Below are 14,543 nucleotides of genomic sequence, written 5' to 3'. Positions count from 1 at the left end.
GGTGATACCAGCCTTATCTTTCAATCTCTCGAACAACAATTCCTAGAGCTTGGACCCTTCAACTGTAATTTGGCACCCAGACTTAATAACTTCTGTGGACAGAATTTTACTGCCATGGGTTGGTGGGTTTAAATGTGGGCAGGGGTTAAATCCCGAAAAGGAGTGTTGGGTTAGGTAGCTGACATGACCTTGCCCACTTCTGGGTTTAATTTGTCGGGTTTACCGTGCAGCTGTTGGCTAAGTCATTACAATATTCAAACAAGCAATTAACTTTGTATTTAGCCTACCATTCTGGCTTTAACAGCCAGGCATGACTTTCCTGAGCTGTCTGCAACTCGCCACGGTCAACCAGGTGAGAGCATACTGGGAAGCACTTCATCAATGAAACTGACAGGCTGGCAAGCCTAGAAACAGTGAAAATGAATAACTGCACCCATATAAGTGAGAGGCTGCTTCTCACAGCGCTTGTTCTCAGTTTGATTTCACTGATTCACTTGTGATTTCCAAATTCTTGGAAGTCTACCCACCTGTCTTGGACTTTGTTCACCTTGATCTGTACTTCCCTGATGTTAGGCTTCATTGTGGCACAGAAGCAGCTTTTGCAGCTCTACCTTGCACCTCTGATGAGAAAAGAGAGGAGCAGCAGATCAGCATCAACAACACCATCTCCTCAGCCACATGCTGCTCCACAAGTCAGAGAGGATCGACACAGAGCTCCAACTCGAAGGTGGCAGAAACCTTAACACTAGACCCCACAGGCTGAAGATCAGCTCTCTCAACATGTGTGAGCACCAGTGCCCCATGAGGCTCAGGTTTCCATGGCAGGTCTTTAGCGACATTTGCACCCACCTACAACAAGACCTCCTTCCCAGTGGACCAGGTGGACATGCATTGTTAGTAGTCAATAAGGTGCTTATCACTGGAAGGCTAGCCCTACCCCCCACCTCCCCCCTCCAGTTCTCTGCATTTCCTTGGAGTTGTGCACTCTCTTCTGCAAGGAGAGAAAGCAGAGAGCTGTGAGTGTGATCAATGGATTATATAGAGAGGAGGAAAGGACAACATTTGTGCAGAGCGACTGCAAGGCATGGTTGTGAGGGGGCACAAAGATGATGGTGAGTGTGATTGTTGGCTGTGGGGAAGGAGATGTAAAGAAGTGCCTGGAGAGAGGAATAAGCGAAGCTGCAAATTGTGTTGGTCTGAGGAGTATTGTACAGGATAATGCTTGGAAAGTCAGAGTGTTGTGGGTTGGCATCTAAAAACATTACACCATTCACCTTTCCTGCTCTCCTGAGGTCCTTGAGCCTCTTGAGGCACAGTCTTCAGGTTCGAGGGTCCACATTCCTACTGCTCACTTCCTCGGTCACTTACATTCACATCAGAGAAACTGAACTGTACATTGATTCCTGAGGCTTCAGCAACGACAGGAATGGGAAGAAGACCTGAGAAGGCTGTTCAACCTCCCCCTCCCCTCACTCCCCCGTCAAATCTCGGACTGTTACTGGATGTTGTATTGTAAAATCTGAGGGTCTGAAGTAAGATGATGTTTGTCAAGGATGGGTGGAAGGGGGCAACCTTTCAAACCAAGCAGGCATGAATCGAAGTGGCTGCAGAGGAGAGTGACATGAGTGTTCCCTCTTGAAGCTGAAGACAATGACAATGGAGACAACCCTAAATACTGTTGACCTCAAGAAGGCAGGAGTGGTGAATGGCATGACACACTCAGGTACCAACAGCCACAATCTGATTTTCCAAGTGTTCTCCTGCATGATGCTCCAAGACCAATACACCTTGCAGCTCCAGTCATCCCTTTCTCTCCAGGCACTTCCTCACATCCCATCTCTATAGCCAACACTCACACTCACCATCAACTTTGTGCCATCTCGCACCCAAAACTCTGTCACCCTCCACAATCGTTATTCTTCTTTCTTCTCCACACAATCCATTGCTCACACCCACAACTCTTTCTTCTGCTAGGAGAGAAAGCAGAGTACAAATCCCAAGGAGGGGCAGTGAACCTAGTATGGGGAACCGTCCAGTGACCGTCATCTTCACAGCTGTTGGTAAAGTGTGCCCTTCTGCTCCACTGGCAAGGAGGCCTTGTTCCAGGGTGCTGCAGATGTTACTAACAACCTGCCATAAAAGCCGAAGTCAGGAACTGGTACACACACATGTTGAGAGAGCTGAGCCATTGCCTGTGGATCCTGTGTTGGGGTTCTTGCCTCCTTTGAGCTGTATCTCAGTGACCATCTCCTTGTTCTTGTAGAGTGGCATGTTACTGAGGGGAAGGCAGCTTGTGTTGCTCCTGCTGCTTTTGGTGTTGCTGTTATGGCTCCTCTTGTTCCTCTTCAGAGGTCCAAGGTAGAGCTGCATTAGCTGGTCCAATGCCACAATGAAAGGTGACAACAGGGAAGTGCAGATCAAGGTGAGTGAAGGACAAAGCAGGTGAACAGACTTCCAAGAAGTTGGATATCACCTGTCGAGCAGTAAGATCATACTCTTGGAAGAAGTGCTGTGAGCGGCAGCCTCTCACCTCATCATGGCTGCAGCTATTCAGTTTCACTGTTCAAAGGCTTTTCAACCTGTCAGTTTTTCTGCAGATGCACTCCCCACTGTACTCTCACCTATTTGACCATGGCGAGTTGCAGAGAGCCTGGGAAACCCGTGCTTGGCTACTAAAGCCAGAATTCTGGGTTAATTTCAAAATCACTTATCTGTTTGCATATTCTAATGACTTACCCAACAGCTGCATGAACTTTCGCTGCTTATCAGCAAACTGGCTCGTATTGAACTCAGTATTGGGCGGGATCATATCGGGTTTCCAGTCTGGCGTTACTTTTTGGGGATTTAATTCCCAGGCTGCACCTGAACCTAAAGCCCCTTGGCAGTTAAAATTGTGCCCAGTGGTTCATGATTGGTGGAGGGTTCCCGGAATAATACAAAAATACGCATAATGCATTGTCACTACAGATTGATATGGATACAGGAGATGAAAGATAAAATTTAGCCTTCATGTTTTATTATATTTATTTTCAGAAATTGGATAGATTCTCTCTCGTCTTATGCTACCATGAACTTTCTGCGAGCTGCAGAGCTGGGCATGCAAATAAATGATGCATTAATTGTGTGTAATGCAGCTATATACATGTGGAACCATAACAACCACCTATTGGTTGCTGGGAGATATAAGGAGCTTGTTGAATCATTCAGGACACTACTCAATGCATTAAAGCACACAGGGAATTGTGGGTAAGTTTCACTTGTCTAATGATGGATTGTGCAGTGCCAGTTTTTTTTCACCCCAGCACTGTCCCAGAGCAAACATGCAGAGTGCATCAGAAGTTTGAACCAATACTACCAGAAGCTGAACGTATGGGCCAGGATTTCCCGGTCGGTGAGTGGGGGTGGGGCCCACTCGCCGACACATAAAATGACGAGGGATGACGTCGGGCGGAACTCCCGACATCACCCCGCCTCATTTCAATTTTCAGGTAGGCGGGGGCTCAGCCGAATCAGCTTGCGCCCGCTGACCTATCAATGGCCTATTGAGGCCATTGACAAACTCATTAACGTAATTAGTGGACCTGCCTGTCCAACCTTAAGTTGGTGGGCAGGCCGGGAGCCCTGGCGGGCATTGGAAAAAGCATGAAACCTTATCCACGGGCAAGATGAGGTTTCATGTAGGTTTTTAAAAATTTAATAAAAGTGTAACTAAAAGAGATGGACATGTCTCAACTTATGTTACAGTGTCACATGAGGGGACATGTCAGGGAATTTTTTTTTCTCTGTTTTTAACATTTTTTATTGCGGAACTGATCTCCCTGAGGCAGCACTTAGCCTCAGGGAGATGAGTGCGCTCATTCGCGCACATGCGCAAAAGAGCGCACTCTCGGCTCAGGGAATCCCGCCTCGCCCGCACAGGGAGCGCATAGCGCTTCCTTGCAGACGTCACACTGGGCAGGCCTTAATTGGCCCGCCCACGAAAATGGAGGCGTGCCCCCAATCGGGGGTACTGATTGGAGGCGCGCCTCCATGCACCTGCTCCTGACGGGGAAAATTCTGCCCATGAATTTTCTCTTGGCTTTAATTTAAATAAAGACCACTTGGGTGCACTTGTGGGCATTTTGAACTAAAGCTATGAGGTTAAGACTAAACATGGATGCCTGAAATGCATCAGAATCATTAAATGTGACAGCAGAATTAAACTCTGTGGGAGATCCAGAACAGCGTTCTACTGGTAATTGGGCAGGATTATTATCTGACCACCTTCTAAAAATGGTAAATTTATAATTTAAAGTGTATATACCAGAAACTCTGGTTTGCATTTTGTGGACCTTATGTTAACTTAATAATGCTGTCCCCTGTAAATGAATGTGTACTGCTGTACCATGGCTGGGATAAACAAGCAAGCAGTTTGTAGAATTGAGTGCAGTTACAAAAAATGAAGGCATTTCCTCCATCAAGCATGTCCCATTAGCATGTACTCTTTTTTTGGAGTGCATAACTGATTAAAGTATGTAGACCCTTTAATTTTTTTTCGTGCAGCACATACACGCGGTGAACTAAGAGGGCTGGCTTGTGCGTAGGCTGCATGGGAACTTTTGGGTCCATGCAGCTTAGAGGGAACAATGCACATTACGCTCCTCCAGGTGGCCATCCACCCAAAGCCTTTGGCATTTTAGGGAAGTGGTCAAATTGTCTGTTTGCTGCCTGTCACTTCGTGTTGATGAGTCACAAGAAATACTGCCTACTGTCATTATGGAAGCAGGTTTTAACATCCGACCTGACCCTGCACTCTAGATGCAATGCTTCTTTATAACTGTGATCCTGGAATATTACTATGGAAAAAAACTAAGAATATTACGTAACCAAAATTATTTTTGCTGCACTGTAGGGAAACCATTCTTTTAGTTATGCTATGCAATAGCTTATGTCAGGGCTTGATTCAACCTTGGATACCCAGCCCTACAAACTTTGAAAAAAAAGAATCAGGAAAGAGTTCCGTAACTTCTAACATGAAAAAGCCACCTGCAAAGAAAATTGAAAAAACAAATAGTCCACAGATTGTATCTGTTGATCCTGAAGGTATTCCTCAAATAACTGAAGCTCTCCAGGTATGAGAATTTGCTCCATGGTTTGAAAAATTATACCATTAAAATTGTTCTATTAATATATTTTGCAACACCTTCACAAAATGTATTTCTTATTTTTTTGTTTTAAGTAATATGAAACTTGCATGATAATTTTATTTTAAAACTGCAACTAGATTAATAGCTTGTTGAATATTTGTTACATACAATAGAGAATATGAGTTGAGACACTATTCTCAAGGTATAATTCAGAAGATTGGTTCTGTCAGCTGGTGTTATGCCTGTGATATATAAAGTGCTCCCCTTCTAAAACTATATAATGTTAATTTTGTTATGATCCCCTAGGAGACCAATAAACTAGAAGAACCAAAAACACCAAATGACCCCAATGGAAGAAACCGATGAAAAGATTTAACTTTTTATAATTTTAACAATCAAACCAAAGTCAACATAAATTAAACATGGATTAACAGGCAAATTGTATTCAATATAAACTATAAATTATACTTTAAATAGCAGATGCTACAAAGATTGATCTCACGGATTTACTGGCACCACTTTCAGCCACAAAGTCCTTCAAAACTCTGTCTTCCTCTGGTAGAGTTCCAGCTGCAATCACTGTGAAGACTTTAATTACCCTATTCTCCTCCAGCGGCCATTCTCAATTAACTACCTTGAGTCCCACGTGCCTGGTCTTTACCAAAATGACCACCTCTGATTAATTGGCCCATTCAAAAATAACTGAAGCACTGGCAGTACATTTACTTATCCCCACTGCTAAATCCGGCCTTCAAGTTTCATTCTTTTTAGCTGTCTCACACATACCTTCTCCTAATCCTGCTCTGTGCTTTCCTTTGAACTCCATATGCTTCCATTTCCTTAGCAGCCTTACCTCACAGTCTGATTTCCCAGAAATCTGATATCACAGCCAGGAACCCAAAGTCACAATCCCCTTTCCCTGAAGTTATAGTTTTTCTTTCAGTTAGCGATTGTCTCAAAAAATACAGACTCTGAAACCAAATTCATCCACCAGAACATTGGGAAAGCCATCTGTTCAGACAACAGTTTGCACATGCTTCCCCACTGGTTCCGCAAACCGCAGATTTCCTCACCTTACATACTCTGGAGGATGTAGAATTTTTAAAAAATTAACTTCTGTGTTGGTAGAGTCCATTCTTTATTAAATGATTTGAATCCTCCACACAACACAGTTTCACCCAGTCTTCACCATAGGTACTAAAGGGATCTAGTTATTGGGAGGGGAGGTGATATTAATATGAAGTGATAGGTTTAATTAGCTTCAAGTCAAAATGATCTGGGACAATGGCAAGATCCTGAGCTTCATGTACTGTGGGAGTAGAAGACAACATGCAACACCATGATGACATTTTTAAGTATGTGCACAGCGTAAGGTTCTCCCAGACTCTCCTCCTATGTTATGTGCAGGATTCGTATAATTAAGAAGTAAAGCTAGGTAATTACCTATTTGGATGCATCATTAAACTGGTGTTGAGTTAGTTTGACATTGTTCTGTTTTTGATTTCAAACCAATACATTTTAGTAATCAAGTTGATTGGGATTCATTTTCAATAAATTACAATTATTTAATGTTTAATTGCTCAGCATATTTTAAGGTTATTTATAGTAACAGAATAGCTAATGTAATTTTATTTGGGCTATAGATCTGTGAATATGTATTAAATGTTACAAGTGGAGATGTAGCCTCTGATGTTGTTCCTATTGCTGTGAGACATCGGATTATTGTCACATGGGTCAAAGTAAAACAGCTTCTTCAGCAACAGATCGGACCAAATCTGGGAAATGGTGATGAGGTAAAGCCTTAATGTAAAAATTTTGTCTCCTGAATAACTTTGTGTTTAATTTTGTGCTGCTGTATAATAGCTGGGATGGCAACACCACTCTCAGCTACAGTATGGAAACTCCAGTCTGTTTTGCAGAGTTAAAAAGAGGGCACCATTGTCCCAAACAGTTGGTGAAGGAACAGGGAAAGGTTGATTCTGGATATGAAAAATGGTGGTGTGGGTTTGGTTTGCTTGTGACACTTCCTTTTATACTCTCGGTGACATGATCAAAGAAAGGGGATATTCCTACTTGGTGGTAGGAAACAGGAGAGGCTCTGATGAATGACTTCATGAGCTGCCACGAGGGCTTTGATGTATCCCCTTTTCCCCATCAAATAATTTGCATGCAAAATGGGGAAAGGAGTAGTCAAAATAAAGACCATCTAGACAATATAACCTTGTCCCTTAAGACTGCACAGTAGCTCAGGAATCAGTAGCGCAAAGTTTTTATGAAAACAGTTTTCTCTTAAATTGCTCTAGGTGCCATTAGTGGAAATCTGAACACAAAGCCTTCTGATGTTTATTTGCATATAACTCAAGCCTTTAGCAACAGTAGGGGTGTTGTTTATCAAAGCAGCTGCTAGCTTACAATAATACATCAAGTTTGGACAAATATATAGTTACCTATCTAGTTCTGCAATTCCCCGGTGTGAAGTCTAAAGAAAGGGATGTGTGGCAATACATAATGAGATACTGCTCAGTGGCCTCCATCTTTAATGGATCATCCTCCATCTTTTCTGTCATCTCCAGCATGATGTCACCACCAAACAAACACATCTTCCTCTCCCCTTTCAAAAGGATTGTTGCCTCTGTGACATCTTAGTTCAGTCTTCCAACACTCCAACACCTGCTCCCTTTCCCACGTGAAGGAGCTGTAACATCTACCCTTTAACCTCCTCCCTTGCCACTATCCAGGGCCCCAGATACTCAAACGGAGGCTACAGATTCTTGGGACATTGGGATCAATTCTGGGACAGAAGGCGCCTATTCAAAAAGAATGTGTTGCACCCCAACAGAACTGAGACCAATGTCCTCTTGGGGAGGTTCACTTATTTGGTTGGGAGGATTTAACTAAATTGGCAGGCGGATGGGCACCAGCATATAGAAGTAGAAAAGAGAAATAAGGTGCATTCCCTGGACTTACCTTTAGTCTGACTTCCATAACCTCCACTTGTTCAGGTTCTGGCTGTAGTGACAGCAGTAGCCACTGCTCAAACCTCTCTCTGCCGGTACTACAGAGCTGCTGGCCAGTCGATTGGCCGGCAGCTCTGTAAGGTGGGACTTCCTCCCTAGATGGGAACAGAAGTCTCGCTCTGAGCCAATTAACGCACCGCCAAGCCTAAAATGGCTGCAGGACAGCTACCTTTATTGTGGGCAGGCTAACGACTGACTTTTTGGCTGGAGAGGAGAGGGGAACACAGTGCCCTGTAAAATCCAGCTCTGTGACCCTGACTCCTTTAATCTGAAACAGAAATTTGCTTTTACTTTCAATTTAGTACACTGTCTTTGATGCTCATGATGAAGGCTGGGGTTTTCCGGTCCCACCCACTGCCGGGATTTTCTGGTCCCGCCGAAAGTCAATGGACTTTTGGCTGTCCTGAGGCAGGTCCCACCATGGCGGGGCTGGAAAATCCCGGCCAAAGTTTCCTTTACATTGGTGAGACCACATACAGATTGGGTGATCATTTTGCTGAACTCCTCTGTTCATTCCACTAGCATGACGCTGAGCTACCGGCCATTTGCCATTTTAATTCTCCACCCCACCCCCAGGTTGACATCTCTGATCTTGGCTTCTTATACTGTTCCAATTGAGTTCATTGGAAACTCAAAGAACAGTATCTTATCTTTTGATTTGGCACATTACAGCCTTTGAGACTCAACACAACTTCAACAATTTCAGATCTTAACAACTGCTTCCATTTTATTCAGACAGCAAGTACTATTAATGATTCTTACCAGCACCCCCTGTCCACTTTGCCTTGCACCATAATGCCTTTTGTCATTTAAATCACATCTGGCTTCCACCCTACCACAGACCTTCCCTTTTTTCTTTCAGTTGGAGTATTTTCAAAAGTGACTTCAAATCACTCTTTGCTTTCTATTGAATAATGGCTGAGCTTGTTGCTAATAGTAAAGCATATTAATGCAAGCATTTGGTGGTTTTCTTTTAGTACTATGTAAATAATGTTAGTAGAATAGCATTCCACTTGAGGTAGCTGTTTGTAGGTTCTTCTTTGTGAGCATTAGTCCTATAGAAAGTGAGTCTGGAGAATTAATAATGGAAAGCAATGAAATGGCAGGTGAATTGAAATGTATTTTGCATCAGTCTTCACTATAGAGGATACAAGTAACATTCCAGATGCTGCTATAAATCAGGAAATCGAAGGGAGGGATGAACTCAGGAAAATTACAGCCACCAAAGAAGTGGTACTAAGTAAATTGTTGGAGCTGCGGCTGACAAGTGCTCGGGTCCTGATGGACTTCATCCTAGGGTCTTAAAAAAAGTGGCTAGTGAGATAGTTGATGCATTGGTTTTAATTTTATGAAACTCCCTAGATTTGGAGAAGGTCCCATTAGATTGGAAGATAGCAAATGTAACTCCATTATTCAAAAAGAGAGGGAGACAGAAAGCAGTAAACTACAGGCTAGTGAACATAACATCTGTCATAGGGAAAATGTTGGAAGCTATTATTAAAGAAGCTATAGCAGGGCACTTGGATAAGTTCAAGATAGTCAGGCAGTTTCAACATGGTCTTATGAAAGGGAAATCATGTTTAACCAACTTATTGGAGTTCTTTGAGGAGGTAACATGTGCTGTGGATAAAGGGGGAACTGGGGGATGTACTGTACTTAGATTTCCAGAAGGCATTTGATAAAGTGCCACATCAAAGGTTATTATGGAAAATAAAAGCTCATGGTATAGGGGGTAACATATTGGCATAGATAGAATATCGCTGGCTAATAGGAAGCAGAGAGTAGGCATAAATGGGTCTTTTTCAGGTTGGCAAGATGTGAGGAGTGGTGTGCCACAGGGATCAGTGCTGGGACCTCAGCTGTTTACAACTTATATAAATGACTTGGATGAAGGGATGGATGGAATGGTTGCCAAATTTGCTGATGGCACTAATATAGATCGGAAAGTAAGTTGCGAATATGACATAAGGAGGCTACAAAAAGATATAGATAGGTTAAGTGAGTGGGCAAAGATCTAGCAAATGGAGTATAATGTGGGAAAATGTGAAAATATAAATTTTGGCAGGACGAATAAAAGAGAAGCATATTATCTAAATGGTGAGAGATTGTAGAACTCTGAAGTGCAGCGGGATCTGGGTGTCTTAGTGCATGAATCGCAAAAGGCTAGTATTGAGGTACATCAAGTAATTAGGAAAGTTAATAGAATTTATTTTGAGGGGAATTGAATGCAAAAGTAGGGAGGATATGCTTCAGTTATTCAGGGCACATTTGGAGTACTGTGTACAGTATTGTTCATCTTATTTAAGGAAGAATGTAAATGCGTTGGAAGCAGTTCAGAGAAGGTTTACCAGATTAATACCTGGAATGAGTGACTTGTCTTATGGGGAAAGGTTGGATAGACTAGGCTTGTATCTGCTGGAATTTATAAGAGTAAGGGACGACTTGACTGAAACATATAAAATCCTGAGGGGTCTTGACAGGGTGGATGTGGAGAGGATGTTTCCCCTTGTGGAAAAATCTAGAACTAGGGGTCACTGTTTAAAAATAAGGGGTTGCCTATTTAAAACAGAGATGAGGTGAATTTTTTTCACTCAGAGGGTCGTGAATCTTTGGAACTCTCTTGCAGCAGAGGTGGCGGAAGCAGCCTTTGAATATTTTTAAAGGTAGAGGTGGATAGATTCTTGGTAAGCAAGGGGGTGATAGGTTATCAGGCAGGTGGGATGCAAATTTGAGGTTACTATCAGTCAGCCATGGTGGAGCAGGCTCGAGGGGCCGAATGGCCTACTCCTGCTTCTTGTTCGTATGTTGGTGTGTTTGTTTGTTCACATACTGTACACGTGACCTGAACTATTCTTTGCCTTTTACAGCAGAGTAATGATGTCCAGGCTTCAATGATCCAGGTTCTTATTGCTCTGGAGATGTATTCCTGTAACAACAGCAACCTAATGAAATTTACTGTTCCCAGTCTTCTTGAGGTAAGCAGTTAACATAACCCTTAACATTATGATGGAAAACTTTAAAAATCAACAGCCCGAAGATTTGGTTACATATTGCCCATATTTTCTGTGCTTTGGGTTTCATTTCGGGTCCAAAATAGTGTCTTTGCCATTCATGCACACTTCTGGTGCAGGCTGCACTGGATAACCTGCTGAGTAGGTTGATAGCGTGGGGACTGGGAACATGTCCCAGAAGTATGCAGAGGAGATGATGCTAATGCAACACTAATGCAACAACTCTAGTGATACCATTTTTATCCTGAATAGTCCGACTAATGCCCTGTCTTAAAGTTGCACAGCAAAACATACATTCAGCAGCAGGAAAGACCCCTCTAATAGTGCTATTTAAAGGTTCTCAGCCCTCCACCAATAAGAATGGTTTCTTCCTATCTACGCTGTCCAGACCCTTCGTGATTGTGAACACCATTTACAAAAAGGGGGAAGTGGCGTAGTGGTAATGTCACTGGACTAGTAATCCAGAGGCCCAAGCTAATGCTCTGCTACATTTGTTTGAATCCCACATGGCAGCTGGTGGAATTTAAATTCAGTTAATAAATCATATAAACCCTTTTGGTTCATTAATGTCCTTTCGGGAAAGGAACCTGGCCTACATGTGACTCCAGACCCACAGCAGTGTGGTTGACAAGAAATTGGCCTGGCAAGAAATTAATTGTAACAAACTGCAACCAAATCTACAAAAAGGAACAAAACTGGACGGGTAGGCATCAGCCTAGTCACCAGAAATGACAACGGCAAACCCAGCCCTTTCAACCTGCATAGTCCTTCTTACTAATATCTGGGGGCTTGTGCCAACATTTGGAGAGTTGTGCCACGGACTAGTCAAGCAACAGCCTGACATAGTCGTATTCATGGAATCATACCTTACAGACAATGTTCCAGACACCACCATTGCCATCCCTGATTATGCCCTATCCCATTGACACCAGAGGTGGCGACACAATGGTATACAGCCAGGAGAAAGTTGCCCTGTGAGTTCTCAACACCGACTCACGACCCCATGAAGTCTCAAGGCATCAGGTCAAACATGAGCATGGAAACCTCCTGCTGATTACCACCTATCGCCTCCCCTCAGCTGATGAATCAGTGCTCCTCCATGTTGAACACCAATTGGAGGAAGCTCTGAGGGTGGCTAGGGCACAGAATGCACTCTGGTTGGGAGACTTCAACGTCCATCACCTAGAGTGGCTCAGTAGCACCACCAGTGACTGAGCTGGCTGAGTCTTAGAGGATGTAGCTGCCAGACTGGGTCTGAGGCAGATGGTGAGGGAACCAATAGGAGGGAAAAACCTACTTGATCTCATCCTCACCAATCTACCTGTCACAGATGCATCTGTCCATAACAGTATTGGTAGGAGTGACATTGCATTGTCCTTGTTGAGACAAAGTCCCAATTTCACATTGAGGATATCCTCCATCTAGGGGTGTAGTCCTGCCAAAGCGCACTGGAGTGCTGTTCTGGCACCTCCTATTTAAAGGCTTTAATATTCACCTCTGGATGGTAAAAACTCATTTGCTGATTGACCAGCTGTTATACGCCTACTTGATTTTACTTTCCACTGATCTCAATGGAATCCACTTGATCAATTGTCTGACTGGATTTTCAATCTGTAAGATTGGTATTGATTTTAATCTTCACCACCTCCAATATTGAAGCTACTTGTTTCCAGGAGTAACACATGCAAGGGGATATAGCTCATTGATGGCAACATTCGGAACTGGAAGGAAATCCTCTCACAACCACATGGGGTTGGGTGACTTGTGACGCCAGGCAGTCGGCCTGGGGACCATGTTGAAGGATATCTACCTGTGTTATTATGTGGGGCACAAGGTCAAGTTTTGCCAGAAGTCCCTGGAGTTTGAGTTCAGGCCGGGCGGTAAGATTTGACCGGAATGCCTGGACTCACTGTGTGGCTGTGAACCCGGAGCCTAGGGAAGTTAAAAGGTGGCGGAAGGAAGTCTGGGCCCAGCTGCTGCTGCTGAATGTCTCTGAATCAATGTGTGGTAGCAGAGACAACAGTAAACCTTCTGCACAGCTCTCTTACTGTAAAAAAAAATATAGACCTTACAACTCCCTGCACACAGCTTTCTCATAAACAGACATTTCAGGGTCTTTGAAGCTCAAGGTCTCTGGGATCTGAAGCAGCATCAATATCCCCAAAGACCCTGCTACATTTTCCTACTGAACACTAATTCTTTGGCTGTGATGGCCTGAGAATGTGAAATGCAGCATAGTGTTTATCTTCCCTGCTGGCAGCTTTACATGGAATTTACAGCACAGAAACAGGCCATTTGGCCCATCTCATCTATGTTGGTGTTTATGTTCCACACAAGCCTCCTCCCACCCTTCTTGATCACACTATCAGGGTAACTTTCAGCTTCTTTCTTTCTCATGCGTTTATCAAGTTCCTTGAATGTACCTATACCAGAATCATAGAATGGTTACAGCGAAGAAGGAGGCCATTCAGCACATTGTCTTTGTGTCAATTCTCTGCAACAGCCACTCAGGTAGTCCCACTCCTCCACTTTTTCCCTGTAGCCCTGTAAAATCTTTTCTCTTCAGATAATTATCGAGTTCCTGTTTGAAAACTGCAATTGAATCTGCCTCCATCACATGCTCAGGCAATGCATTCCAGATCCAAACCACTTGTTGCATAAAGAGGTTTTTCCTCATGTCTCTTCTGGCTCTTTTGTTAATCACCTCAGTGTTCTCGACCTTTTGCTGATGGGAACAGTTTCCAGCTTTATCCAGCCCCCTCATGATTTTGAACACATCTAACAAATCTCTCCTCAACCTTCTCTTCTCCAAGGGGAACAGCCCCAGCTTCACCAACCCTACCACATAACTGAAGTTTGTCATCCTCAGAACCATTCATGTAAATCTTTTCTGCATCCTTTCTAAAACCTTCGCATTCTTCCTGTTGAGGTTGAGCCAGTGTTTTATGAAGGTTCATAACTTACTTGCTCCTGGACTCTGTGCCCCTATTTCTAAGACTCAGGATTCGGTGTAACTTATTAACTGCTTTCTCAACTTGTCCTGCCGCCTTCAATGATTTATGCATGTATGCACCCAGGTCCCTCTGCTGCTGCATTTCCTTCAGAGCTATACCCTTTATTTTATGTCACTTCTCCTCATTCTTCTGACCAAAATCTGTCAGTCCAATCTTCTCTACATGAAGATTCATCTACCACGTGCCTGCCCATTCCACCAGCCTGAGTGTAGCCTCTTGAAGCCTATCACTATCCTCCTCACAGTTCACAATACTTTCAAGTTTTGCATTATCTTTAAATTTTGAAATTGTGCCCTGTACAACAAGGCCTAGGTTATAAATATAAATCAAGAAAAACAGTAGTGCCTCCATATACCATCCCCCAGTCAGAGTTAA

At 43.4% G+C, this 14,543-nt stretch overlaps 1 protein-coding gene across 1 annotated transcript in view; it reads left to right on the top strand.

Annotated features, from left to right (window-relative positions):
- cfap46 (cilia and flagella associated protein 46) overlaps window positions 1-14,543 on the top strand; it is a 229,251-nt gene that overhangs the window by 83,439 nt on the left and 131,269 nt on the right. The window contains exons 17-20 of the mRNA XM_078565203.1: window positions 3,034-3,246; window positions 4,892-5,111; window positions 6,770-6,919; window positions 11,011-11,118. Of these exons, the coding sequence (XP_078421329.1) occupies window positions 3,034-3,246; window positions 4,892-5,111; window positions 6,770-6,919; window positions 11,011-11,118 (691 nt within the window). The remainder of the gene's footprint in view (window positions 1-3,033; window positions 3,247-4,891; window positions 5,112-6,769; window positions 6,920-11,010; window positions 11,119-14,543) is intronic.

This window comes from Cetorhinus maximus, chromosome 20, assembly GCF_964194155.1.
Source record: "Cetorhinus maximus chromosome 20, sCetMax3.hap1.1, whole genome shotgun sequence".
NCBI lineage: Eukaryota > Metazoa > Chordata > Chondrichthyes > Lamniformes > Cetorhinidae > Cetorhinus > Cetorhinus maximus.
The sequence above is the reverse complement of the archived record's forward strand: the minus strand, read 5'-3'. Positions and strand labels throughout refer to the sequence as shown.